Source organism: Fundulus heteroclitus, chromosome 3 (assembly GCF_011125445.2).
Source record: "Fundulus heteroclitus isolate FHET01 chromosome 3, MU-UCD_Fhet_4.1, whole genome shotgun sequence".
Classification (NCBI taxonomy): domain Eukaryota; kingdom Metazoa; phylum Chordata; class Actinopteri; order Cyprinodontiformes; family Fundulidae; genus Fundulus; species Fundulus heteroclitus.
The window spans coordinates 39183442-39206405 of NC_046363.1; the positions used below are offsets into that span (position 1 = coordinate 39183442).

At 38.0% G+C, this 22964-nt stretch overlaps 1 protein-coding gene across 2 annotated transcripts; it reads left to right on the forward strand.

The window, feature by feature from the left end:
- Positions 1–1778: 1778 nt before the first annotated feature.
- tbx20 (T-box transcription factor 20) lies at positions 1779–21647 on the forward strand. Of its 2 annotated transcripts, none has more exons than XM_021312614.2 (8): positions 1779–2302; positions 3045–3282; positions 4293–4457; positions 5347–5455; positions 7440–7598; positions 9664–9740; positions 15387–15502; positions 18116–21647. In XM_021312614.2, exons 1-8 carry the CDS (start codon positions 2173–2175, stop codon positions 18442–18444), a joined length of 1323 nt encoding a protein of 440 aa, XP_021168289.2. In that variant the 5' UTR covers positions 1779–2172; the 3' UTR covers positions 18445–21647. The 2 variants fall into 2 exon arrangements, with proteins under 2 accessions (XP_021168289.2, XP_012711528.2); XM_012856074.3 differs by having other exon boundaries at positions 15390–15502.
- The last annotated feature ends 1317 nt before the right edge of the window (positions 21648–22964 follow it).

Below are 22964 nucleotides of genomic sequence, written 5' to 3' on the forward strand. Positions count from 1 at the left end.
AATATAGGAAAAATAAAAACAGAATAAACGCAAGTTGGAATAAAATGTAGAAAAAATTAAACAAAATTAAAAAATGGGGAAATGGAAACTAAAAGCAAATATTAAAAACAGTTGGACTATGAAGTTGAACTAATGATGTTTCAGTAAAACATTTTAACTTGAACATTCAAAGGCAATCCTGAACAAATGTGTTTTTAATCTTGATTTAAAGGAACTCAGGCTTTCTGCACTTTTACAGTTTTCTGGAAGTTTGTTCCAGATAAGTGGAGCATAGGAACTAAATGCTGCTTCTCCGTGTTTAGTTCTGGTTCTGGTTCTGCAGAGAAGGCTGGAGCCAGAACACCTGAGTGATCTGGAGGGTTGATGCACTGATAACTAGTCTGTGATGTATTTAGGTGCTATTCATTGATTTATATATTTTAATGTCTATTCTCTGAGAAACATGGAGCCGGACCTGTGTACACTCCCCTCCCTGGAACACCCGTAGCACCTCACCTCCATACCAGACTGGATCCTCTCCCTCTGAGCCGCCTCAGCCCTGCAAACACAGTGGGTTGGAGTGGATTCGTCCACCCAAACCGCTCCTTCAGTTGTAAACCTTAAGACTAACCTTCTCTATTGTTCCTTTAGAGAACCCGGCTAGCCTGAATTCTCAGCTCTTGAATAAACTATCCAAAACTGTTTTTCTTGTCCTGAAATAATTGGGTGTTCACTGTGGTCTCAATTCACCAAGAAAGATGTTTCAAAGACCCTGGAAAGACTATTCATGTTTGCCCAGGAACCAAATCCAGCTGGATTTTCCAAATTAAAACAGTAAATCCCTTATTTCTTATTGCAACTTTAAACGCTCAAGATTTTAGTTATTATTTTACTATTATTTGCAATTTATTAGATTCAAAATTGCACTTTTAAATGTTTCTTTATGTATCCCTAAAGACCTTGACTTTGAAACTGTTTTCTTTCATTCCTTCCTGTGTAGAAATGATGCGACACAAGTAAGATCACCCTTAATTATTTTACACTTGAAGGTTTGGCCTTCAGGCTACCAAGCAGCTGCCGCATGAGACTATAAATTAGCTGCAACAGTAGTTTATAAAAAACAGTCAAAGACAAAAATAAGAAAAACACATAATAACATCGTCCATTAAAAAACATTTTTTGAATAAAGAAATGCAACAAATACCAAACAAAAGTATTTTTTTAAGCATTTTGATAAAATCACCAATCAAATCATCATAGTAGGTTCAAATAAATATAGGATGGGGTAACTAAAATTGCAAAAAGCATCGTAAATGTCCAGTGCCATGTATTTTTCTGACCAGAGATGAAAACTGATTCAAATGCTTTAACACTTGCATGAGTTTCTCTGATAAGTTCCCTTGTGAGGATTTTATTCTGTTTGGAGAAAAAAAAAACTTTTTCCCTCTGGATTTGTGGTTCATTTTAAAGTCTTACATGATCTTTAAAAGGGCTCAAAAGTAAAGCAAATCTAAGGAATAAGGTTAATATGGGTTTCCTTTTATTTTGCTAGACATCAAAGGAGTTGCCCTGCATATATTAGTCATTTCAATCTGTCATCAGCCTCTGCAGTCATAAAATTCTCACATTATTACTTCCAATCCCCCTCTCTTCTCTGTCTCTGTCTCCCTGTCTGTCTTTGGCTTGAAAAAAAAAGAAAAAGAAAAAACAGAAAGCCTGGCAGCAGCAGGTGATTTAATTGGCTGCTCGTTTTCAGGGCCTCTGTGAGACAGCGAGAGCGTGACGTGGAGACAGAGGCAGGGATTGGAGGGCGGACTGGAATAATAAGGGGAGGCTGAACCGGGAGCGGACTGAAGCGTCCCGAGGAGTCGCTGGCCTCAGATCTGACAACCCCAGGACTCGGCCGTGCGTCCTTCCTTCACAATGAATCCAACGAGACTCCCAATTCAGCAACAATAAAAGCATTTTTTTTATTGTTATTTCTTTCTTTTTCACTGCTGAGTTTTAACCTGTTCGCGTCAGCAACGTGTTTGCGCGCAAAAAAAAGTCTTGAAATCGGGCAGAAACTGCGCGTAATTTCCTCAACTTTTAGTCCCTTCTGCCGCTCGGAGCAAAAGGCGGCCGGTGTTTTTTTGGAGCTTTTCTGCGTTTATTTCCTGAGAGGGGATTATTTTTGCCTGTTTGCACACCGACATGGAGTACACGTCATCCCCGAAGCCGCAGCTCTCATCCCGGGCCAATGCGTTCTCCATAGCCGCCCTGATGTCCAGCGGGAAGTCCAGCAAGGACAAGGAGGCGGAGGAGAACACCATCAAACCTCTGGGTGAGACAGACGCAAATCCAGGTTTAAACTTGTTTTAATTTTTTTTATTATTATTGAAGCACCAGAACGGCAGGGAATTTGAATCTTTTAATTTATTTCTTTTCTTTTTTTCTTTTGTGAAGAAATCCTGTAATCGCAATGAATTTAGATGTTATTAATCCATTCAGTCGTACAATATTTACCACATGAAAGAATGAAATAGTTATTATATTTTCTGAAAACCCATTGCTATTTATAGCTAAATACATTATAATATAATGTTGTAGGAAAATTGGGGTGCTCGGAAGTTTGCAAATGAAAGTGTTTAATTGGAGAGGGGAGGTTTACCCCTAAAAAGAGATGTGTAGTTTTCACAGTTTTTATTATCTCTGTATTTATTTATTGCTCAGAACCGGTTTACTTGAGATCGGTGATCAAATAATATAATACAATATAAATGGTGGACGATGATTGCTCTGCTTGTATTTAGACTGTTGCCGATTTAAAATGGTAAATTATACGAAGAAAATGTTTGTTTTGTTGGGGTTTATTCATTTATTTATTTTACTGTAGCCTGCTTGCGCAGAGGTTGATTTTTGGGGTGTAAATTTCAGATTGAGATTTTTTTTTTTTTTTACCACTTTAAGATTCTATGATGTCTCTTTCTTTCTGGTGAAAGCGTTTTAGAATGAAGTAAGAACTATCCTCACACTTCTTCCGCGTCTTTTCCCATTTTACGCATCCACTCTAATGATAAAACCAGAGCAATTCGTGGAGAAATCCTCCTGCAACCAGCAGTCTCTGGCTGACCTGTCCTCCCTGGACGGCCACGGGGACTTCAGCGGGAGCGCGCCCGCAGTGTGCACGGAGCCACTCATCCCCACCAATCCCGGCATCCCCAGCGAGGAGATGGCCAAGATCTCCTGCAGCCTGGAGACCAAAGAGCTGTGGGACAAATTCCACGAGCTGGGCACCGAGATGATCATCACCAAGTCTGGAAGGTAAGCTGTCTGCGTGGGTCCAAGCAGAGGCTGCGCTCTGATCACTCTGATCACGCATAATGCCAATAAAATTAGAAAATAAAAAGTAAAATAGCAGGTGACATAATGACCACTATAGCCTTCTGGTTATATGATGATGTAGCTCGCTGAATGTGCAACAGGTTCCGTCTCTTTTACATGTTTTTAACATTAAAAAATCAACGAGAAGAAGCAAAATGCACATTGAAATCGTTTCCGATATCATTTATCACAGATCGTCATTTTGTTGTTTGACACACACGGGTTGGGTTTGCAAAATGTTTAAATAACTAATGAAAATTAATGTCGCAAAATTGTATGCCATATATGTGGGTAGGGGGAACGCCCTGATTTTTTTTAAATTTCATTTTGTTTTATTTTTGCACGATTTATGAATCAGCGGAAGACATCAAGCAATCTTTACTGCGCGGATTCTTCCCAAATTCGAAAAGATCTGAGCATATGATATTTATTTAAATGTGACACAACTTCAAAAGCTGAAAAAAGGTGACAAAATTGTATTATTGTAACTCTTCCGCTCTTATTAGGTTTGCCCTCACATGTAGATCTAACTTTATATTCCTAATTTGATCTAAACAGGATTGTTTAACATAATATCCGATTTGAATTATCTAAATCTGTTTAAAATAGCATTTCAAACCCTATTATCTTCTTGCTGTTTACCCACATTTTGGTTATGCTGTTTAGTTGCTGTGTGTTGTATTCTGAGTCAGCCTTTTAAATGTTTGTGTTTAATTAACCTATTACGCGCTTTGCGGCTTTATATTCGGTCATTTTGTAGCTCTAAATCACTTTTTTATACTATTCTTATGAATAATATTAATAACAGCAAAGCGGGATTTCTAATTAATTTTTATAGCAAAATAATAATAATAATAATAATAATAATAATAATAATAATAATAATAATAATAATAATAATAATAATAATAATAATAATAATAATAATAATAATAATCTGTCGCCTGCAGGCGGATGTTTCCTACCATCCGGGTATCTTTCTCCGGGGTGGACCAGGACTCCAAGTACATCGTCCTGATGGACATCGTTCCGGTGGACAACAAGCGGTACCGCTACGCCTACCACCGCTCCTCCTGGCTGGTGGCCGGTAAGGCCGACCCCCCTCTGCCCGCCAGGTAAAGCTCCCCAAACACAGCATTATGTCACACTTTTTTTTTTCGTTATTTGTATTTTATTTATTTATATATTTATTTATTTTTATTATTAACTTTAAGTTTGGTTAAGATGTAAATATTCACGCAATGTTTAAATTCGCCTCAGAGACGATTTGGATGCAAGTCTCGGTCCCAATACGTCTCGGTAAACCTATATTAAAATATATTGCCTTTGATTGTGACGTTTAAGAAAAAAAGTGTAGAAAAGATTGGATGCTCAAATCTTGTAAGGAAGAGAAAAAACACCAGGCCGATGTGAATTAAGGTCGTTTTATTTTATTGTGGTCTTTTCTTTTTCTAAGGACCATTAAATCAGTGAGTATCAACGTGGGTATTTTAGATGCGGGCGCCTATTTGTTCGGTAGACCATTAGCAGCTTTATTCACAAAGAACAATCATTTAGCAACCTGTGATTAACATAAAATTACACAAACATTTTTTATGATGATAACATTTATTATTCGAGGGGCAGAACATGTATGCAGAGCCCGGCTTTTAAAACGCTGTCAGCTCTCGATGAAAAACGAAAACAACGGACTCCCCTCGCTTCTGTGCATCTATCTTTGAATTTAAAGAAAAAAGGTGCACAGACTGAGGCAAATGTGGTGATATAATAAATTAGATATGGCATATTTTGAAGAAAATGTAACAAGGTCATCCCAAAACAGCAAATCCCTTTCTCCAAAGTCAAAGAAAAATCTCAACATTAAATCAAGAGTTTTAGCAAGATACGCATGCGAAGTGTCCATTAAGGTCAATCAAGTGGCGCGCGTTTTATTGGTCAGAAAGCCTGCGCTTCGATTGCCTCTCGGCCAATCAGATGTGAGATGTCGGGCTCCTCTTCCGGCAGGTTGTACGTCCACCCGGACTCTCCGTTCACCGGGGAGCAGCTGATGAAGCAGATGGTTTCCTTCGAGAAGGTCAAGCTGACAAACAACGAGCTGGACCAGCACGGACACGTAAGAGCGAGATTTCTCTTCCAATTTCTGTGTTCTCAAAAATAAAAATAAATATTTAAAAATGAATAAATAACAGCAGACGACAGGAGTTTATCAGAGTGTTCAGATTTTCTACTGTTTGTATCTAATTCACCTGCTTTTTAAATGTTTTGTCTCAGCAGCCTCAAAGGTGAAAAAAAAGTAATTTCAAATAAGATACATTATTGTCCATTTAATGCAAAACGAAAAATTTATTTTAGCATCCACCAAGGAAAGATCATACAAATAACTCCTAGATTGCACAAAGCACACAGCTGACCGAAGTTAAACACACAAACCCACGCACAGCCATGTGAAACAAAATAACTATAAATACACTTTAATAAGTAGCAACATCGTTCATAATACGTATTTGTTGTTGCTACTTTGTTTTATTTGATCACACAGGCTTAATATTTATATTATTACTGAAAATAAAACACTGAGGTAAAAATGTTTTTAACAATGAGCAATTTATTGAATTTGAGCAAAATAATTCTGTTTATAATAACATCAATTCAAAATAATTTACAGAAGAAATCACCGGTAACATTGTGAGAAACCTATCTGCAGCAGATATACGGTCATTTATTTGTTCCTCTGATGAAATCTCAACGTTTCAATGCATGTTTGGCTTTTTTGGTGACTGTAATTCAGGTGGATAAATAAAAAATTGTTGCAGGCTAAGAACAAATACATAAATCTTTTTTGTGACCACCTCTTGGGTGTGATTAGATTTCTCCTTTAAATCTTTTTTTTTTTTTTTTTTTTTACATGTTGCTCTTGTCATTTCACTAGCAAGTCTGTGACCACAATGGCTCCTAACTGGCTGAAATAATGAAGACTGCCACTAAAAATATCAGTAATATTTCTTTAGATCTTTGTTTTTTACTTCCCATTAGGTTGGAAACTAGGTGCTTTTATTTTACAGAAATATCAATGAACAAAGTAAATCCATTCTTTTATATTTTTTATTATCTTTAAAACCTAAAAATAGGAATGAATTGATGTTTTTATAAAAATTATTATTATTTTTTTAAATTATAAGTTGTCTTTTTTAAAAGATAATGTAACATTTGTGGTTCTAAGCGGGTTTTATTTAGCTGGACTGGGGGCCAAAATGGCTCTGTGGATTGTAGAGGTTGCAGACCCCTGAGCTCGGCTAAAAATAGGATGCAGTGTCATGTTGCAGGTTTCCAACATCCCATATTTGAAAATTGTGTCTAACACATTTAATGCAACATTCACCATTCTGCTCACTGACTGCTGATAATGTTTTATATAAACTGTATTTATAAAATAATAAATTGCAAGATTAGATTTACGAGGCGATGCCTAAAGCTGTTACATTTATAAGATAATCCAAAAAGACACAAACTCTGGTGTGGAGTCTTTTGCTGATCACAGCAGGAACAAATGTCTTATATTTTGGTGTAGTTTTATTAAAACTGAAAGAAAGCTCAGCGTAAAACCCAACATTTGTTGTTATTATTTTCTTTAATTTTGATACATAATGTCAGACAATGAGAAGAATCATGATCATATTATGTTCTGAATACTGTGTTTATGCTGAGCTGTACTTTACAGACGAGGCTGACGTTTTTCTCTTCTTTCCTTTTAACACATCTGTATACATATAAATAGGAAGAGTTTGTCTGTGGTCCTGGTCAGGAATAAAGCTTTGGGAACATTTAATAACACATTCCCACAGAGGGATGCACTGTGTTTACCCAGATAGTGTTTGTGGGAGTGATTTAAAGTGTAAACAGTAATGAAGGGAAATGTCCGGTGGCACAATCTGTCTGGCTGACTGGTGGGTTAAGTCAACAGTTAGCTTCAAAGCATTCTGATACAGAATAACCAAAATACTTTATCACCTTTTCTGTTTGTGTTGTGGTTTGCAGTATGAAAACCTTACTTTACATTCACTGTACCTTATTTAATTTTATTTCCTTGCGCTTTGCAGATCATCCTGAACTCCATGCACAAGTACCAGCCACGAGTCCACATCATCAAGAAGAAGGACCACACCGCCTCGCTGCTCAACCTGAAATCGGAGGAGTTTCGCACCTTCGTGTTCGTTGAGACGGTCTTCACCGCCGTCACGGCCTATCAGAACCAGCTGGTGAGTGGACCAGTCTAATCCTGACTCTATGTTTCTGCTTAAGCTCTGCTATTCTAGTATAGCCTTTTATCAGTGCTAGATGTTCAAGGATGTTTGATTGCATAACAGAAACCTTATCAGAATAGGGCTTTTGCATAATAAACTGAGTCTAAAAGTGTCATCTGAACCAAAACGTGGTTATTTTAAGGTGAACGTCATGGAAAACAGGCTCCAGTGCGACAAAGACTCCTGGAAAGTTGTTGAAACGTTTTCAGAAATGCTGAGCAAAAGTCTGATTGCCTCCTATTTAAGCCTGTTTGCTGTGCCGCTAATCCAGATAACTGAGAATTTGCACAATTAAAAATCATAAATTGACATTTATTACCATGCTGTGCTCTCAACAACATGTTATGCGCATATAGTCGCGATAAATATGCCGATGACAGTAATAATATAATCAATGAACACATCCAAGGAACAAAATGCCAAAGTGTTTCAAAGTTCCTGTCCTGAAATGCTTTGTATTTAGAAGAAGCACTAAAGTCTTGCAGCCATCTGAAGCAAAAGGCTCCTTGATTTAAATCCCAACCTGGGGTCTTTCTGCATGGAGTTTGCAAGTTCTTCTTGTGCATGCTCAGGTTCTGTCTGGGTTCCTCCCACAGTACAAAAACATGACTGTTTGGCTAATTTGTCTCTCTTAATTGCCCTTGTGTGTGTGGATTTGTGGTTGTTTGTCTTGTGTGCTTCTATGTTGCTCTGTGAAAAGACCAGGGTGACTGCGTGGCGTTTCATGAGTGTGAAAAATGTATTGCGCCCCCTGGTGTACGGATTGCGGTATCTATTTTCAAAACTCACATCCCCTAAATATTTGTATTTTACCAATTTAAAAAAGTGCAAACAACAGGGTTAATAATATTTGGGACCTTAAAGCACACTTTGATGTGTGCATAACCTGCAGTTTTTGTTTGATTAAAGTATGTTTAAACATATTACCTTTTTTTTTTAAAAAAAACTAAAAACATTAGTATTAATAAACAGCATGCAAAAATATACACAAAAAATATTGTTGGTGTGAAAGCTCAGGATTAGATGTGTGTGAGAGAGGGAAGAAATTAACATTAAAACTTGTGACTTTATTAAAATGTAAAATTAGTATTACTTTATGTGTAAATGCTTAATACCATGTCTATGCTTGTCTATGTAGGCAAAAAAAAAAAATATTTTGGCATGAAATATTTATTTATTTACACATTTGTTTACACGTGGTGTAAACATCAGGCGGTTATGATTAGTGATTTAGCCATTATTGGCAAGAGTTTAACATTTTATGGCACCAGGATGTTTTCATTCTAATTCTGAAAAGTGCTTTAAAAATAATAATATTTTTTGTACAAGAATGTTTTTTATAGTGCCATTTATTGCAAAATTGGATATTAAAATGCCCAAATAGGCTTTTACACTTTCAGAAATAAAATGATAAAATATGCAATTAATTTGCGATTAATCTCGAGTTAACTATTGAAATTATGCGATTATCCATCCATCCATCCATCCATCCATTTTCCAAACCGCTTTATCCCTCATGGGGTCGCGGGGGGTGCTGGTGCCTATCTCCAGCGTTCACCGGGCGAGAGGCAGGGTACACCCTGGACAGGTCGCCAGTCTGTCGCAGGGCAACACAGAGACAAACAGGACAAACAACCATTCACACACACACACACACCTAAGGACAATTTGGAGAAGCCAATTAACCTAACAGTCTGTTATGCGATTAGTCGATTAAAATTTGTTTATCGTTTGACAGCACTAATATATACACATATATCTGTGGATTCTTGTGAAAATTTGACTAAACGGCCGATCACATCTAAGAAACCCCATGTCTTTAAACAATTTCTGTGTGTCTTTTTAAGACATACCAAGCAAGGACGTTTAGAAAAGGTTTCTAAATGTTGACTGTATTTGTTGATGGTGGCAATCGAAGAATTGCGTTTAGACATAAAGGGATGAAACAGCGAAAGGTGGGTAGAGCAGAGAAGAAAAGCAGACACGTTTAACTTGTTTTGTGACTCCCTCCATCCCCCAGATAACCAAGCTGAAGATCGACAGCAACCCGTTCGCCAAAGGTTTCAGGGATTCGTCGCGGCTGACGGACATGGAGAGGTACAGGGGATTCTGGGCCCAGCACTGCTCTCACTGCCACGACGCACAGCACGCAGCGCAGGGAGGGAGGAGATCTTTGTCAGGATCTTTGCTCTTTCTTTTACATCTTTCTCTCATGGATTTCACGGATCCGGCATGTGATCCATTGCGTTCTCCTGCTTCATTTGATTTAGTTTTCACCACGTCGTTGTTAGTTTCTCTACATGCTCCTAAATATTTCAAATCTCTTTCATCTCCAGTTTTTAATTCATGCTGATTATACACAATTTTCACTTGTTTTTCCTCGTCCTCTTTTACTACATTCCTGAGCATTCTTATTCATTCATTCACTGCACTTTTCTGCACCTTTCTATTTTTTTTTTAATCATTTAAAGCAGTCTTCTCTCTTTTTTGCCATTAGTAATGTCTTTCTCTTGTCCTTTCCTTATCATTAAGGCCATTTTTCCTCTCTTCAGTCTTTCTTTCCTTACAGCTTCTTATAATAAGCCAGAAGGAAGACATTATAAAGACATTATAAAAAAAAAAAAAAAAAAAAAAGATTTTTTATTTGATTTATATACTTTATCAGAAATAATACAGTTAAACATTGTGGACATAGAGTGCTTGTGATGGTCTCCATAAGGAGTATTCAACCGTTTGATCATTTGAAACTCTGGCCCTTGGCTGGTTTTGTGAAGATAAATAATAAGCATTTACAGTAAGACCATATAAACAATAAAAGTTCTACATATCATATGTGAAAATTGACACCATTGCATTTAAACAAACAAGAAATGTATGAGCTCAGTAAAAGGGTCTAAAATATTAAAGTGGGTCCAATCTTCATTTAAATGAAAATACTGCCTGACTGATTGTGGTTCTGTGACGGGATATTTTACAATTGCTATTAATGGATCTTTAAGTGGCTCTGCTGCCGTCCTGAGTTTGGATAAAACCAAAGAACAGCTCTGCTGTTGACTTATTGTTTTTTTTTAGTATTAAATAGACAAAAAAAATTGTGTTATCCTTGCAATACCTGACAAAGATGCCAATGAATATGGATGAGTTGAATTATGGATAACAAGCAACAGTGCTTATCATTTTAAGCGCTTGGTTGTACATTAAATTTAAATGTTTTGTTATTGAAGGGGCTATTTATGCCTATCGTTTCAAAATGAGGAGCGATCACAGCGTGCAAACATAACAAAACTGCTTGGTGTGGCATGAAGCTGAGATTTTTTTAATGGATTTTTAAATATACTTTACAAAAATAATAGATAAATATAAGCTTTGGTTCTCAGGAAAGCCCCTGGTATCTATATTCTGCCATGTTGCAAATTTCAAAATTATGAAGGCTAGCTTTAAATGTATTGCTTGTTAAGTCTATTAATTTAAAAAAATATATAGAGAATGTCCTTTTGAAATCTAGAAAAGATAATTTTAAATGAGCTACTCTTGGAAATTGACTAAACATACAGACGGTGCTGCAGCAGTTGTGTACATGACCGCATCGTCTGCATAAAGTTGACAAGTTACAGTTTAGTTTAAAATGACAAACATAAGGTGAGTTAATAATTCATAAGATATGTAGCTTTTAAAACTTCTACTTTCTACTTTCCTCAACTTTCAGTAAATGAAAACCTTGTGGAACAATTTACTTTTTGATTGAAAAAAGAAATCAAACAAGGCTTTCAGTTGAAGCATTGTTGTATCCATCTTCACATTTTTATTTATATTTCATGTATTTCTCTCTGCGTTTAGTCTTCTGCTGCCTTTGGTAACTTTTTTTCCCTTATTTTAGTTATGTCGACATTTTCTTCCCAACAATGAATTGCACAGAATCCCTAGAATGTGACTCTCAGACAAGCGCAGAGACTATGAACCGCGCCTCTCCAGATTTCTGTAGACGCAGCCAAAACACACACGCTTCTCGTAATTCCCGATTCCGGCAGTGCGGCCAAAATCAGCTGACAAAATCAAACCATCTAGCCATTTCCCCCAATCAAAGATCCCAAGCGGAGACCACCAAAACGCATGCAGACAACTCCTCCTCCCCCCTTGTACTCCTCCGTCTTTCTCTTTGTGAGGGCTGTGAATTAGACCTGATCAATTGGTCTTCGGGAGCTGCAGAAATCACATTAGTCTGGAGTCGGCCACTGCACTAAAACACACTGTAATTCAATTGGCAGCAGTGACTGATTGAAACCAGCATGCCGCGCCTCCCCCCCCACCCTCCCACTGCCATGCACTGTGGGAGCTCGCTCTGGCTCCTGCGCCGCAGGGGCCCAACACTGATAAAAACACACACATTTGTACTCCTCTGCTGACAGATATTGCACTTTCCTAACCTAATTGGGACTGCAGAGGGGCGGGGCGGGTGGTGGGTGGGTGGGGGGGGGGGGGGGGGGGTAGGACGCTGCTAATGTGAACGCATGGCTCTCATGATGTAGAACACTTGCCTGTGCGTCCACACACACACTGCCTCCCCCCAACAATATCTGTCACTGCGGTTTAGAAGTGCTGCCTGACAAGTCTCAAATGAGCTAATGCAGTTTGCGGGACTGTGAACACACACATGACACGCCCGTGCCTAAATCCACATGCGCATGCTGAAAACAACAAAAACACAGAGGCGAAACACACTCACAGCAACATGATGGCAAAGGGAGGGCAGAGATGTGCAGCTGCTGCATTTTGTCCTTGTTTTACTGAGTGACAGCATTTAGGCTATGCCAGGGGTCTGCAACCTGTGGCTCCAGAGCCCCATGTGGCTCTTTAAACCTTCAGCTTTGGCTCTTAAAAACTATCTAATGCTGTTTAGAATATTTTACTTTACATAAACGAAGTATCTTTTTGTCAATGGGTTGTAAACAACTTGCTTTTTCGTCCTTTTGATGCAATTTGCTATAAAAATCAAATGCCCAATTGAAGAAAATGCATTAAACCTAAACATAAAAATACTGTTGGTTAAATAATAAACTGTTGATCTTTAATTAAAAACAGTTAAACCTATGTTCTATGGTATACTATAAAAACAAGCTCTTGTTTCAAAGAGATGTGCAACTTTTGTGGCTCTAAACAAAATTTGTTTAGCTGAACCGAGGGCAAAAATGGCTGTGCGGGTTGTAAAGGTTGCTGACCCTGGGCTGTACGGTGCCTGGTCAAAATATTCATACCTCTAGAACTATTTTGGGAGGATTTCATGTGGCTGGCTAACACATAGTAGTGTTGATAGGTTTGGATTCAGACCCATCAAAATTGATTCCCCAAAATAAAATGTAGCCTCCTTAGTTATAGTCCACCTGTGTGACTCAATCTGAGCGTACGTCTGCTCTGTAAAAGCCTTGAAGGTGTGGTAGGAGGACATTAGGGCATAAACAGCATCATGACGACCAAGACGTACACAGAAAGGTCAGGGATCAAGCTGTGGAGAAGCTTAAAGCAGGATCGGGTTGGTCTCTGAAGGAGCTGCAGAGATACACCGCTCAGGTGCGAGAATTGTTTGACCCTTAAAAACGACTGTATTTTTCAGACTATAAATCGCACCAGATTATAAGGCTTGCCGTGAATTAACGTGTCTGTGTGTGTTTTTCTCCACACATAAACTGCACAGGATTACAAGGCACATTAAATATTCTTCTCAAGTGTGTAATATCACTCCTCCCCTCGCATAAACATCCAATCACGTAGTGACACAGTGTACCGTAATGCTCCGAATAGCCATTGAGTGGAGCAGCTTTGTTGCTAAATAAAATTGTACTTACAATTTTTATAGATTCTTGAGCACATTGTACCACATGAAATCAGTCAGTAAGCACAACTGTTTATAATGTGCAGAACGTAAGGCACACCATAAATTTTTGAGAAAAGTTTAAGATTTTAGGTGCACCTTATAGTCCAAAAGATACGGTACTAGTTTTACACGGGCCTTTACGTAAAAGAGAAAAGCCGTACGTTGTCCCATTCACAGGTTTCCACAGACCATGCAAAAGAAGATTTTAGCCTGCATGTGTGGTGGAAAACTAATGCTCTTGAACGCATCATCCCTGCCGTGAAACTCAGTGGTTGCGTCTTAATGTGGGATATTTTTCTTCAGCAGGACATGGAAGCTGATCAAAGCTTATGTGAACGCAGATGGTGCTAAATACAGTAGAAAATGTAAGGAAACCTCTTAGAAGCTGAAAATACTAAAGACTGGGGAGGTTTGGAGGTTTCCAACATTTTATTTCATGTTTCTCTGCTTGTATTTACCTGATTCCAAAGAACGAGGCGCTAGCAGGCTCCCGTAGAATGTGCAGACAAGCAGAGAAGTTAATTAAACTATTTGAATCTGGTGTGTTCAAGCAGAACCACCACTAATATTTTCCCACCTCTGGCCCCCTGATGACCAGAGTTAAATAAATGCTTACAGATGTTCTCCATCCAATCTGACTGATCTGAAGTTATTTAACAACAACAAAATGAAAACCAAGGCTTCAATTCCTACACGTGCAATAAAATTACAGACATACCCCAAAACAGCTGTGTTGAATTTTCCAATTTTTGCCTTTTAACTTATCAAGATTCCAGTAAAACTCATTAAAGTACGCTGGAGTTTGTGACTGGAAGAGGACATCATGTGAAAATGTTCCAGGCGTATGACTAATAATTTATGCTGGGAAACACACCTTAACAGTTTTTTCTTTTAAAGAACTTAAATAGATAACATTAAGGATTATTACTTTCTTTAAATGTAACTGTTGAATTTTGACCTTGGGAGTTTTACCATTAATCTTCTTCTTCTACCATAATTCAACTGATATGATCTATGTTTACGTTCTCCATGTCTTTGTGGAGAAACCGAGGGTCCTCACAATGATCCGGTTCCCCTTTTCCTCGTTGTGCGAGATAATGCTGAGGTTTCCCCGAGAACAGGACCTGGCTGTAGTGGGATTAGCTTCTTCCTTCAGACATTTTAACTCCACGTACACGTACCCTTTCAGCTTTCGCTTCTTCTTCACAGATCCAATAATTTGATTTATGTTAACAGGGATTTACTTTTTCACCAGCTACATTGCAACACATGTTTCGTTATTCAATTCAGCTTCAGTTCAGTTTACTTATGTAGCGTCAATTCACAACAAATGTCGTCTCAATGTACTTTACAAGACAAACAGATCTAGTTTATATACAGAAGAATAAAGTCACAGTACTCTGCGGTAAATCTCTGAGCAAGTTGTAATGACTTCCTGTGCGACCCCAGATTCAAAGATTCAAGATTCAAAAGATTCAAAAGATTCAAAAGATTCAAAGAATGAATAAGGGAGCTGCCAAAAGGACTTCTATCACATAGTCAGTGTGTAGTCCGTTAATACAGACTGTTTTTAATTTAATAACAACGTCAAATTAAGTTTATTATTTAAATGAGTTAAAAGTTTCTACCTACAGCATCCCATAACTCTGCAGACATTCCTCATCCCAAACGAGCTTGATGGCACCCGTGTAATTTTATTAAAAGGATGTCAGCACCAGTGCAGTTGAAGCTCAAACTTACTCTGACAGGATAAAGTTCCACCGAGTGTAAATTGTACGTGTCACTGCTGTTGCAATAGTAAATTAAAAGATAAAACGAAAAAGAGAAACAAAACAAAGAGATTTACTTTGGGGCTCTCTCTTTGGCTTTTGCTGCAGGGAAAGTGTTGAGAATCTGATCCACAAGCACTCGTACGCCCGATCGCCGATCAGAACCTACGCTGGTGACGAGGAGAACCTGAGCGAGGATGGACACACCACACACACCAGAGGTGAGCAATCTCTACACACAGACACATCAATAACTTAGAATATTATGGAAAAGTTCATTTATTTCATTAATGCAGTTGCATACGTGAAACACATTTTATAGATTAATTGCACGCACATTTATGTTTTCAAGCATTTATTTGTTAATTATGACGACCTTCCGCTTCCAGTTAATGAAAACACAACATTTTAAATTAGAAAAGTTACATCAGACCAACAAAAAAGTATTTTTAATACAGAAATGTGGGCTAAATGAAAAGTAAATTTAATACCTGCTTGAAGGTAGTTATTTCCGAAAGTTACTTTTAATCTGACAAGCGAGCCGCATCAGCCTAATTTATTGAGTGTGACTGTAGATGTGATGTGTAATTTTTGCAAAGAGTCTAGATGTGAAAAAGATTTTATTATAAGGGTGGTGCCAGTTAGTATCATGAAAAATACAAACTGACATTTATTTTCTTAGTGGAGAAAATCTAATTTCCTCAAGCAGTCCAGCAAATGTTGCAATGCCATATGTGCACATTTGATTTAAAATATCTATCACTCTTATGAGCAGACCTGGAAAAGATTTAAGTAATCAAGAGGCAAAATAAATGTTACGGTAAAAAAAATTATATATATATATATGTATATATATGTATATATATATATATATATATATATATATATATATATACATTTTCTGAATAATTTGTGCCACAACTATTCACAATCAGAATCAAGTTTATTGCCAGGTAGGTTTGCACTTACAAGGAATTTGACTTGGTGTTGATGGTGCAGACAATATATCTGTATCTCATTATAGCTCAAAACGTTGGAATATTGTGAAGAAGTTCAACATTTTTGTTCCTCAGCTTTAGAAAGTCAAATTCATATTTTAGTTGATTGCTCACAGTGAAATATTTCAAGCCTTTATTTCTTGCAACGTTGACGATGATGGATTACAGATAATAAAACCCAAAATTCAGTGTCTCATAAAATGTTTACATTGTAGAAAATTTAGACCATATTCACAGAAAGTTGACTGGACCAATGACTGCAGCCTTAAGAGGACTGTCATGGAAAATCCATTCAAGGATTTGGGGGAGCTTCACAAGGAATGGACTAAAGTTGGACTTTTTAAGCCACCACACACAGACAAATCCTTCACAGGGGCCAAAAATGTCTCCTGAACCAGATACAACATCAGAAGCTTCTTACCCGAGCTAAGAAGAAAAAGGACAGGACTGTTGCTCTGTCATCCAAATTCATCTTTTCAGATAAAAATAAAATTCACATTTCAATTGGAAATCATGGCGCCAGAGTCTGGAGGAAGAGTGCAGAGACCCAGAACCATCATTATTTCAAGTTCAGTGTGAAGTTTCCACAGTCAGTGATGATTTGGGGTGTCCTGTCATCTCCTGGTTCTGGTCCACTGTGTTTTCTGAAGTCAACACAGTTATCTACCTGGACATTTTAGAGCACTTCAAGATTCTTTCCGCTGCCAAGCTTAAAGGAGATGATGTTTCTACCTGCCTGTGCTGCCAACAAAACCAAAAAATCATGGTGTTACTGTGCTTGGTTGGCTGGTAAACTCACCGGACCTGAACCCTAATGACAATCTATGGAGTATTTTCAAGAGGAAGATGAGAGGCACCAGAACCATCAATGCATATGACCTGAAGCCACTATCAACCTGGACTTTCTGAACATGTCAGCAGAACCTCAGGCTGATCGCCTCCATGCCACGCCATATTGATGCAGTGATTCATGCAAAAGGCACCCAGACCAATTACTGAGTGCATAGAAATGAACTCACTTTTCAGAAGTCAAATTTCTTAATTGATGCAATATTTAAATTTTCTCAGATACCGGATTTTGGTTTTTCATTATCTGTAAGACACTATCATCAAAAATACAAGAAATAAAGGTTTGAAATACTTCACTCAATGTGTAATGAATGTGTACAATAAATGAGTTTTACTTTCTGAAGTATCACAAAAATATTGAACTTTTTGACAAAATATGAACTCAGACCATAGATTTATTTTTTTCTTATATTTCCTAACTGAGAATGAGAATACTTTTACATCTCATTTGATGGTCTCAAGAAAGAAAAAATTAAAGCATTTTAAATTATTTGAATGTAAGATTTGAAGAATTAACAAATTTACCTTGCAAAGGTGCAAAGTATATTCTTCATTGTTTGATTGTTGTGTTACCATAGCCACAATCTGACGCAATGAGTTTCATCTTTTCTTTGTGTTTGAGCTAAAACAGTAAATATAGGATTTTTTTTAAGGCAAGGCAAGTTTATTTGTATAGCACATTTCACCTCAAGCCGCACTGTCAATTTTTGTGAAAATTTCAGGATTTTAAGTACGCCTTATAGTCCGGAAAATACGGTACACACACCTCAGTTAAACCCACGTGATATAATTAAATTAAGTGGTTAGTCAGAATATTGGAGAAATGATCAGTAAAAATAAATGAGATTGCAGACAAATTCAGACTATAATAGGGCCTTGAAGTAAAAAAAAAAATCAGACTTAATAGATTAAATATATTAGGTCTTCAACTAATGTGTAGATCAACCCAGTATTTATTTATTTACTCCTGCTTTTTTTCTGCTGCAGGGTCAGCGTTTACCGCCTCAGACAACCTCTCCCTGAGCTCCTGGGTTACCACCACCTCAGGCTTCTCGGGCTTCCAGCACCCTCAGACCCTCTCAGCCATGGGCACCGGCGCCGCCTCTCTACCCCACCCCATCCAGGGATCTCTTCCCCCTTACAGCCGGCTAGGCATGCCGCTGACGCCCAGCGCTCTGGCTGGAACCATGCAGGGCAGCGGGCCATCCTTCCCTTCCTTCCACATGCCCCGCTACCACCACTACTTCCAGCAGGGGCCCTACGCCGCCATCCAGGGACTCCGCCACTCCTCCACGGTCATGACGCCCTTTGTATGACTTGAGAGAGCAGAGGGCCAGAACGTACTCTGACCGTTGACAGGGTGCAGACCATCAGTCCTCATCCCTCCTCATCTGGTTTGCACCTGTCCGTCTGGTTGTTGTAAATAATTCACCTGCGGTGAGTGGGGTGAAGCTCGTAACATGAAGAGGAACCAGCACACTGAACTGAGACAGACTGCGCTCCTCTCTCAGGATTTGACTCCTCAGAACAGCTCTGATGTAGGAAAAGACTGATGACCTCCTTGCACACCAAATGCAAGACGAAAAACCCGTGCATGCATGTTTTATTTCAGCTCTTGAATACAAAGTACACTTTGTAATTGTTTTTAAAAATGGCTGCAGAACCCAGCAAGGTGTGACTCCTTAAAATGCCACAGGGAGACGGATGGAGCGTTTCAACATGAAGGACATGCACACCTCCCGTTTTAGCTCCTCTGTGTTAGGGAAGCCAGCCATATGTACAGTTCAGAATAACAACTACACACTCTGGGGATGATTTTAAAATGCGTGTAAGGGAAGTGAAGTGAGGAAAATGCATTACCACATCCATTTAGTCACAGCTTTCTCACTGTAAATTAATGGAAAAAGAATCCTTGAATGCATGCTGACTGCAGTAGACAAACACATTGCTTAACTTTGTATGTTTCAACGTGGAATGAAGGACTTCAAATGTAAAAGAGGGGAATATTTTTTTTGCTTTTTAAAGGCCTGGTCACACCAGGAATTAAAAAACCTGCTTTTAACCGCGGCTGTGGGAGCAGAGCGTGTCATCAAAGGTGGAAAGCTGCAGCTTACTTTGTCCCAAAGGTTGTATTTTAGACACAATGCATTCTCTGGGCTAGACATTAGACTGGTTCCTGTACCCAGGTAGACCAAGGTTTTAAAACATTATGGTTTCTAAACAACTAACATTTTCTATCATGCCGTTCTTATGGTTTAAGTTACTTTCAATGAGCTGCAAGAGAAAGTGCAGCGGACAGAGTAACACAGGCCTACCCCTGTCTCACCTGTTTACTCCACACTGCTGGTCAGCTGGCTGAAGAAAGGCGACTACATCCCCCCCCCCCCCACCTAAAAGAAAGACAGTTTTAGCTGTTTTGTAATAAAGACAGAGAGCCACCCTTCAAACGTAGTATGCTAATGCTGTTTTAGATCTACAGCTGGCAAGCTACAAGCGGCATCTCTGATCAGAAGCTAACTGCAGGCTCTACAACAGCTCCACTAATTGAATTTAACATTTTATGTAAATACTGTTAAACCGTAAGGATTTTATACCATGAGAATCTCTTCCTGGCTCACATCTACTTCAAACCATCTGTACAAAAGGCAATTTATTGTGGAGACAAAGCTGAATATTACATCTTATGTCCATAACTTTATTCTACAGGGAAGCTGAAAAAGACTGCAAGGAGTGTATTTCAGCCTCCTTCAGAGCATGTGCAGAGCTCAAACTTGAAAGGCCAGATAAATTGAATCAAAATAGTAAATCATATCTTATCTTAATACTGCAAGTCTCCTTAGGAAGGAAACATTTAAAAAAGCCTTCCAGGCAAGCGGTCAGAGGGAATCATAAAAACATACGAGAAGAAAAACAGCAACATCAGCTGGTCAAAATGGACTCCATTTGCTCCACTTAACTAAGGAAGACGGACCACCCGCTTAAAGAGCTGAAGGTGCAGCTTTAATCGCTTTAAGTGAGTCGAGCTTAGCAGAGGTTTGCTGAAGGCCCTCTGCTACCTTCAGCTTGAGTGTTGCAGGCTAAAAGCACCTGCAGGCGATCTGCAGCAGGTTGAGCTGATTCATAGCCGTGTCAGCGTGTGTCGACAGAACGTCCGCACCCTGAAGTAATGACTCTGTGTGGTCTCATTTAGAAGCCCAGAGAGGGCAGAACGGTGGGAGTACGAACACCTGACCTGCATGCTGACAGCGAGTCACTGTGTCGGTGATTTCTTTATAAAAACAGGCCAGATTTTTACATCTGTCTGTAAATCTGTTCCTGAATATTTGGATTCATTCAGTCTGTTATAGTGCACATAGGTTTCTGTTCCCGCCGGAAAGAGGCGGAGATGTTGTGAGAACAGCGCAAAGGGCAAAAAAAAATCAATGAATCGTAATTTCCGCAAATAGTTTTCTGCATTTTGTGGAAAAAGAAAATGAAAGGGGTCACTTCTAATAATAGTTTGCGGCAGCATGAAGTTCGGATTATTCAGAAATGTTCAAACGAGCCAGGTAAACAAACTGTAAATTGACTTTTGCAAACGTTTTATATCCCCAAGCTAAGTACGAACATTTGATTTAATCTGTTGTTGGTTTGCAGAGGAGTTTCTCTTTCAGAGCCTTATCTGAGGTCCAGGCTGAACTCAATTTTGATTTGTTTTTCACTGTAAACCTAAACCATTTTGACTTTTTATTGAAGATTACCTTTTTTTTTTTTTAAGAAAATGTTTTGTCCGGTATAATCTGACTCCAACAAGTTTCTGTTTAGTTGATTTTTAAGTGCAATATATTTATTTTGCTCTGTGGAAATAATCTGTAATGTGTTGTATCACATTTAAAGTTATTTGGAAACCATGAGAAATATATATATATATTATATGTATATCACTACCAAAACATTTCCTTTGTCAATTTTTTCTATTTTTTCTTGCAGTTGTGCCACAAAACAGTCATTGGACCCTGTGGTTATATGAATGTTTACAGTAATACTATCCTTAAAGAAACAGAAAAACTTACAAAACATCTGATTAATGATTTATTGGCATTTGATGAATAGCTGCTTATTTGATCACTTTCAGCATATTTTCTACATTTTTCAGATGGTAATCTGCTCTGCAAATCAGAAAATCAGTCAGTTTGTTGGAGTGTAAAAAAAGCAACAAATGAACTGATAGTAGCAAATGTGAAACTGTGGTAAGCAACTCTAGGTAAAATGTAAAGCACAAAAAGGAATAATCTGAAAAAGATACAGTAAAAAGAGGAGTTGAATTCAGCCATAAAATGTCATTAAAATCAGTGAATCAATTAAATTTCCTATGTTCGTCATACTGAGCCTAAGGCTTATGTAACCTCCACAAATGATCATGTGCAAAGTTTATCCAGATGACAATTACGTGGCACCTTCAAGTTAAAATGTGATTTTCTATCTTATCAACAGATAAGAAATATCAAATAAAGTTTAATTTTCTTATAGGACACTTTAATTAGTGTGTGTTTCAATTTATATTGTAATAAGGGGGCTTGTCATGAATTTCTATCATCCTCTAAACATCTAAACGCTATTTTGATTTTCACTGTGGTCGACAGATAGAAAAAAAATTTAAAATCTAGAATATCTTATTCTGCTCCGTCTACTATCTGCAGACGTGTGTATGTGTGTGTGTGTGTGTGTGTGTGTGTGTGTGTGTGTGTGTGTGTGTGTGTGTGTGTGTGTGTGTGTGCCCTTCATGTTACTGATGAACAAAGAAAAAAACATGAATATGCTTAAATCATCAATGTGGTCCACATTATTACTGTTCTCGTAGAAACAGGAATATTATATGGTTCTCTTTAATGTTCACAATGGATATAAAAACAGCAGTTCTTCAGTTTTTTCTTTTATTGCGTACATTTTTCAGTTCATCCAGCAAATTTAAAAATCAGACAAAAATATCCAGGGTAAAGACAAAACGCATTAGTCAAAAATGCTGATTTCAAGCATTGAGGGGCAAAATGCCTTAACCAAATTGGCCCTATATTAATGGTCCTCTTGTTGAGTTCAGATTTAATAGCCACACCTCATCCTGATTACTACCTGACCTGCAGACTCAGTAAAACAGAACCTGTCTGACAACACGAAGTAGGCTAAAAGAATCAAACAGCAATACCTCATGCCCAGTGTAAAGAAATTCAAGGACAGGTGAGAAACAAAGTCACACAATGACATCTAACAGTCTGGAAAGGCCAATTTTAGGACTTTAGGAGTCCAGTGAACCACAGTGGGAAACATTATCCAAAAATAGAGAAAACATGGAACCGTGGTGAACCATCTTGGAGTGGATGGTGTACCAGAAATACTCCAATAGCACAATGTGGAAGTCACAGAAATACATCTGAAGAGATAGATAGATAGATAGATAGATAGATAGATAGATAGATAGATAGATAGATAGATAGATAGATATCTTTATTGTCATTTTGTATGCACAAAGTGCGTACAGAACGAAATTTCATTTGCATACAGCTTGAAAAGAATCACTCTAGAAATCACTCTAAAAATCACAGTAGATTGCACTATTTTTCAGGATAAAGATGCAGCAGCGATTTATGTAAACAATTGAGATGAAAAACAATGTAACAATGTAAACAATAGCCCATTTGTGGCTTCAGCCTTTCAGAGTCCATTTGGTAGCTTCAGCAGACCAGCATTCTGAAGCATATGTGCAAATGTGTGGATGTGCAGTTATGCGAGTGTGGTGCAGATTGTTTATACATCTATGTTCATGATGTATAAACAAAGAAGGAGGCTTCAAAAGACCACT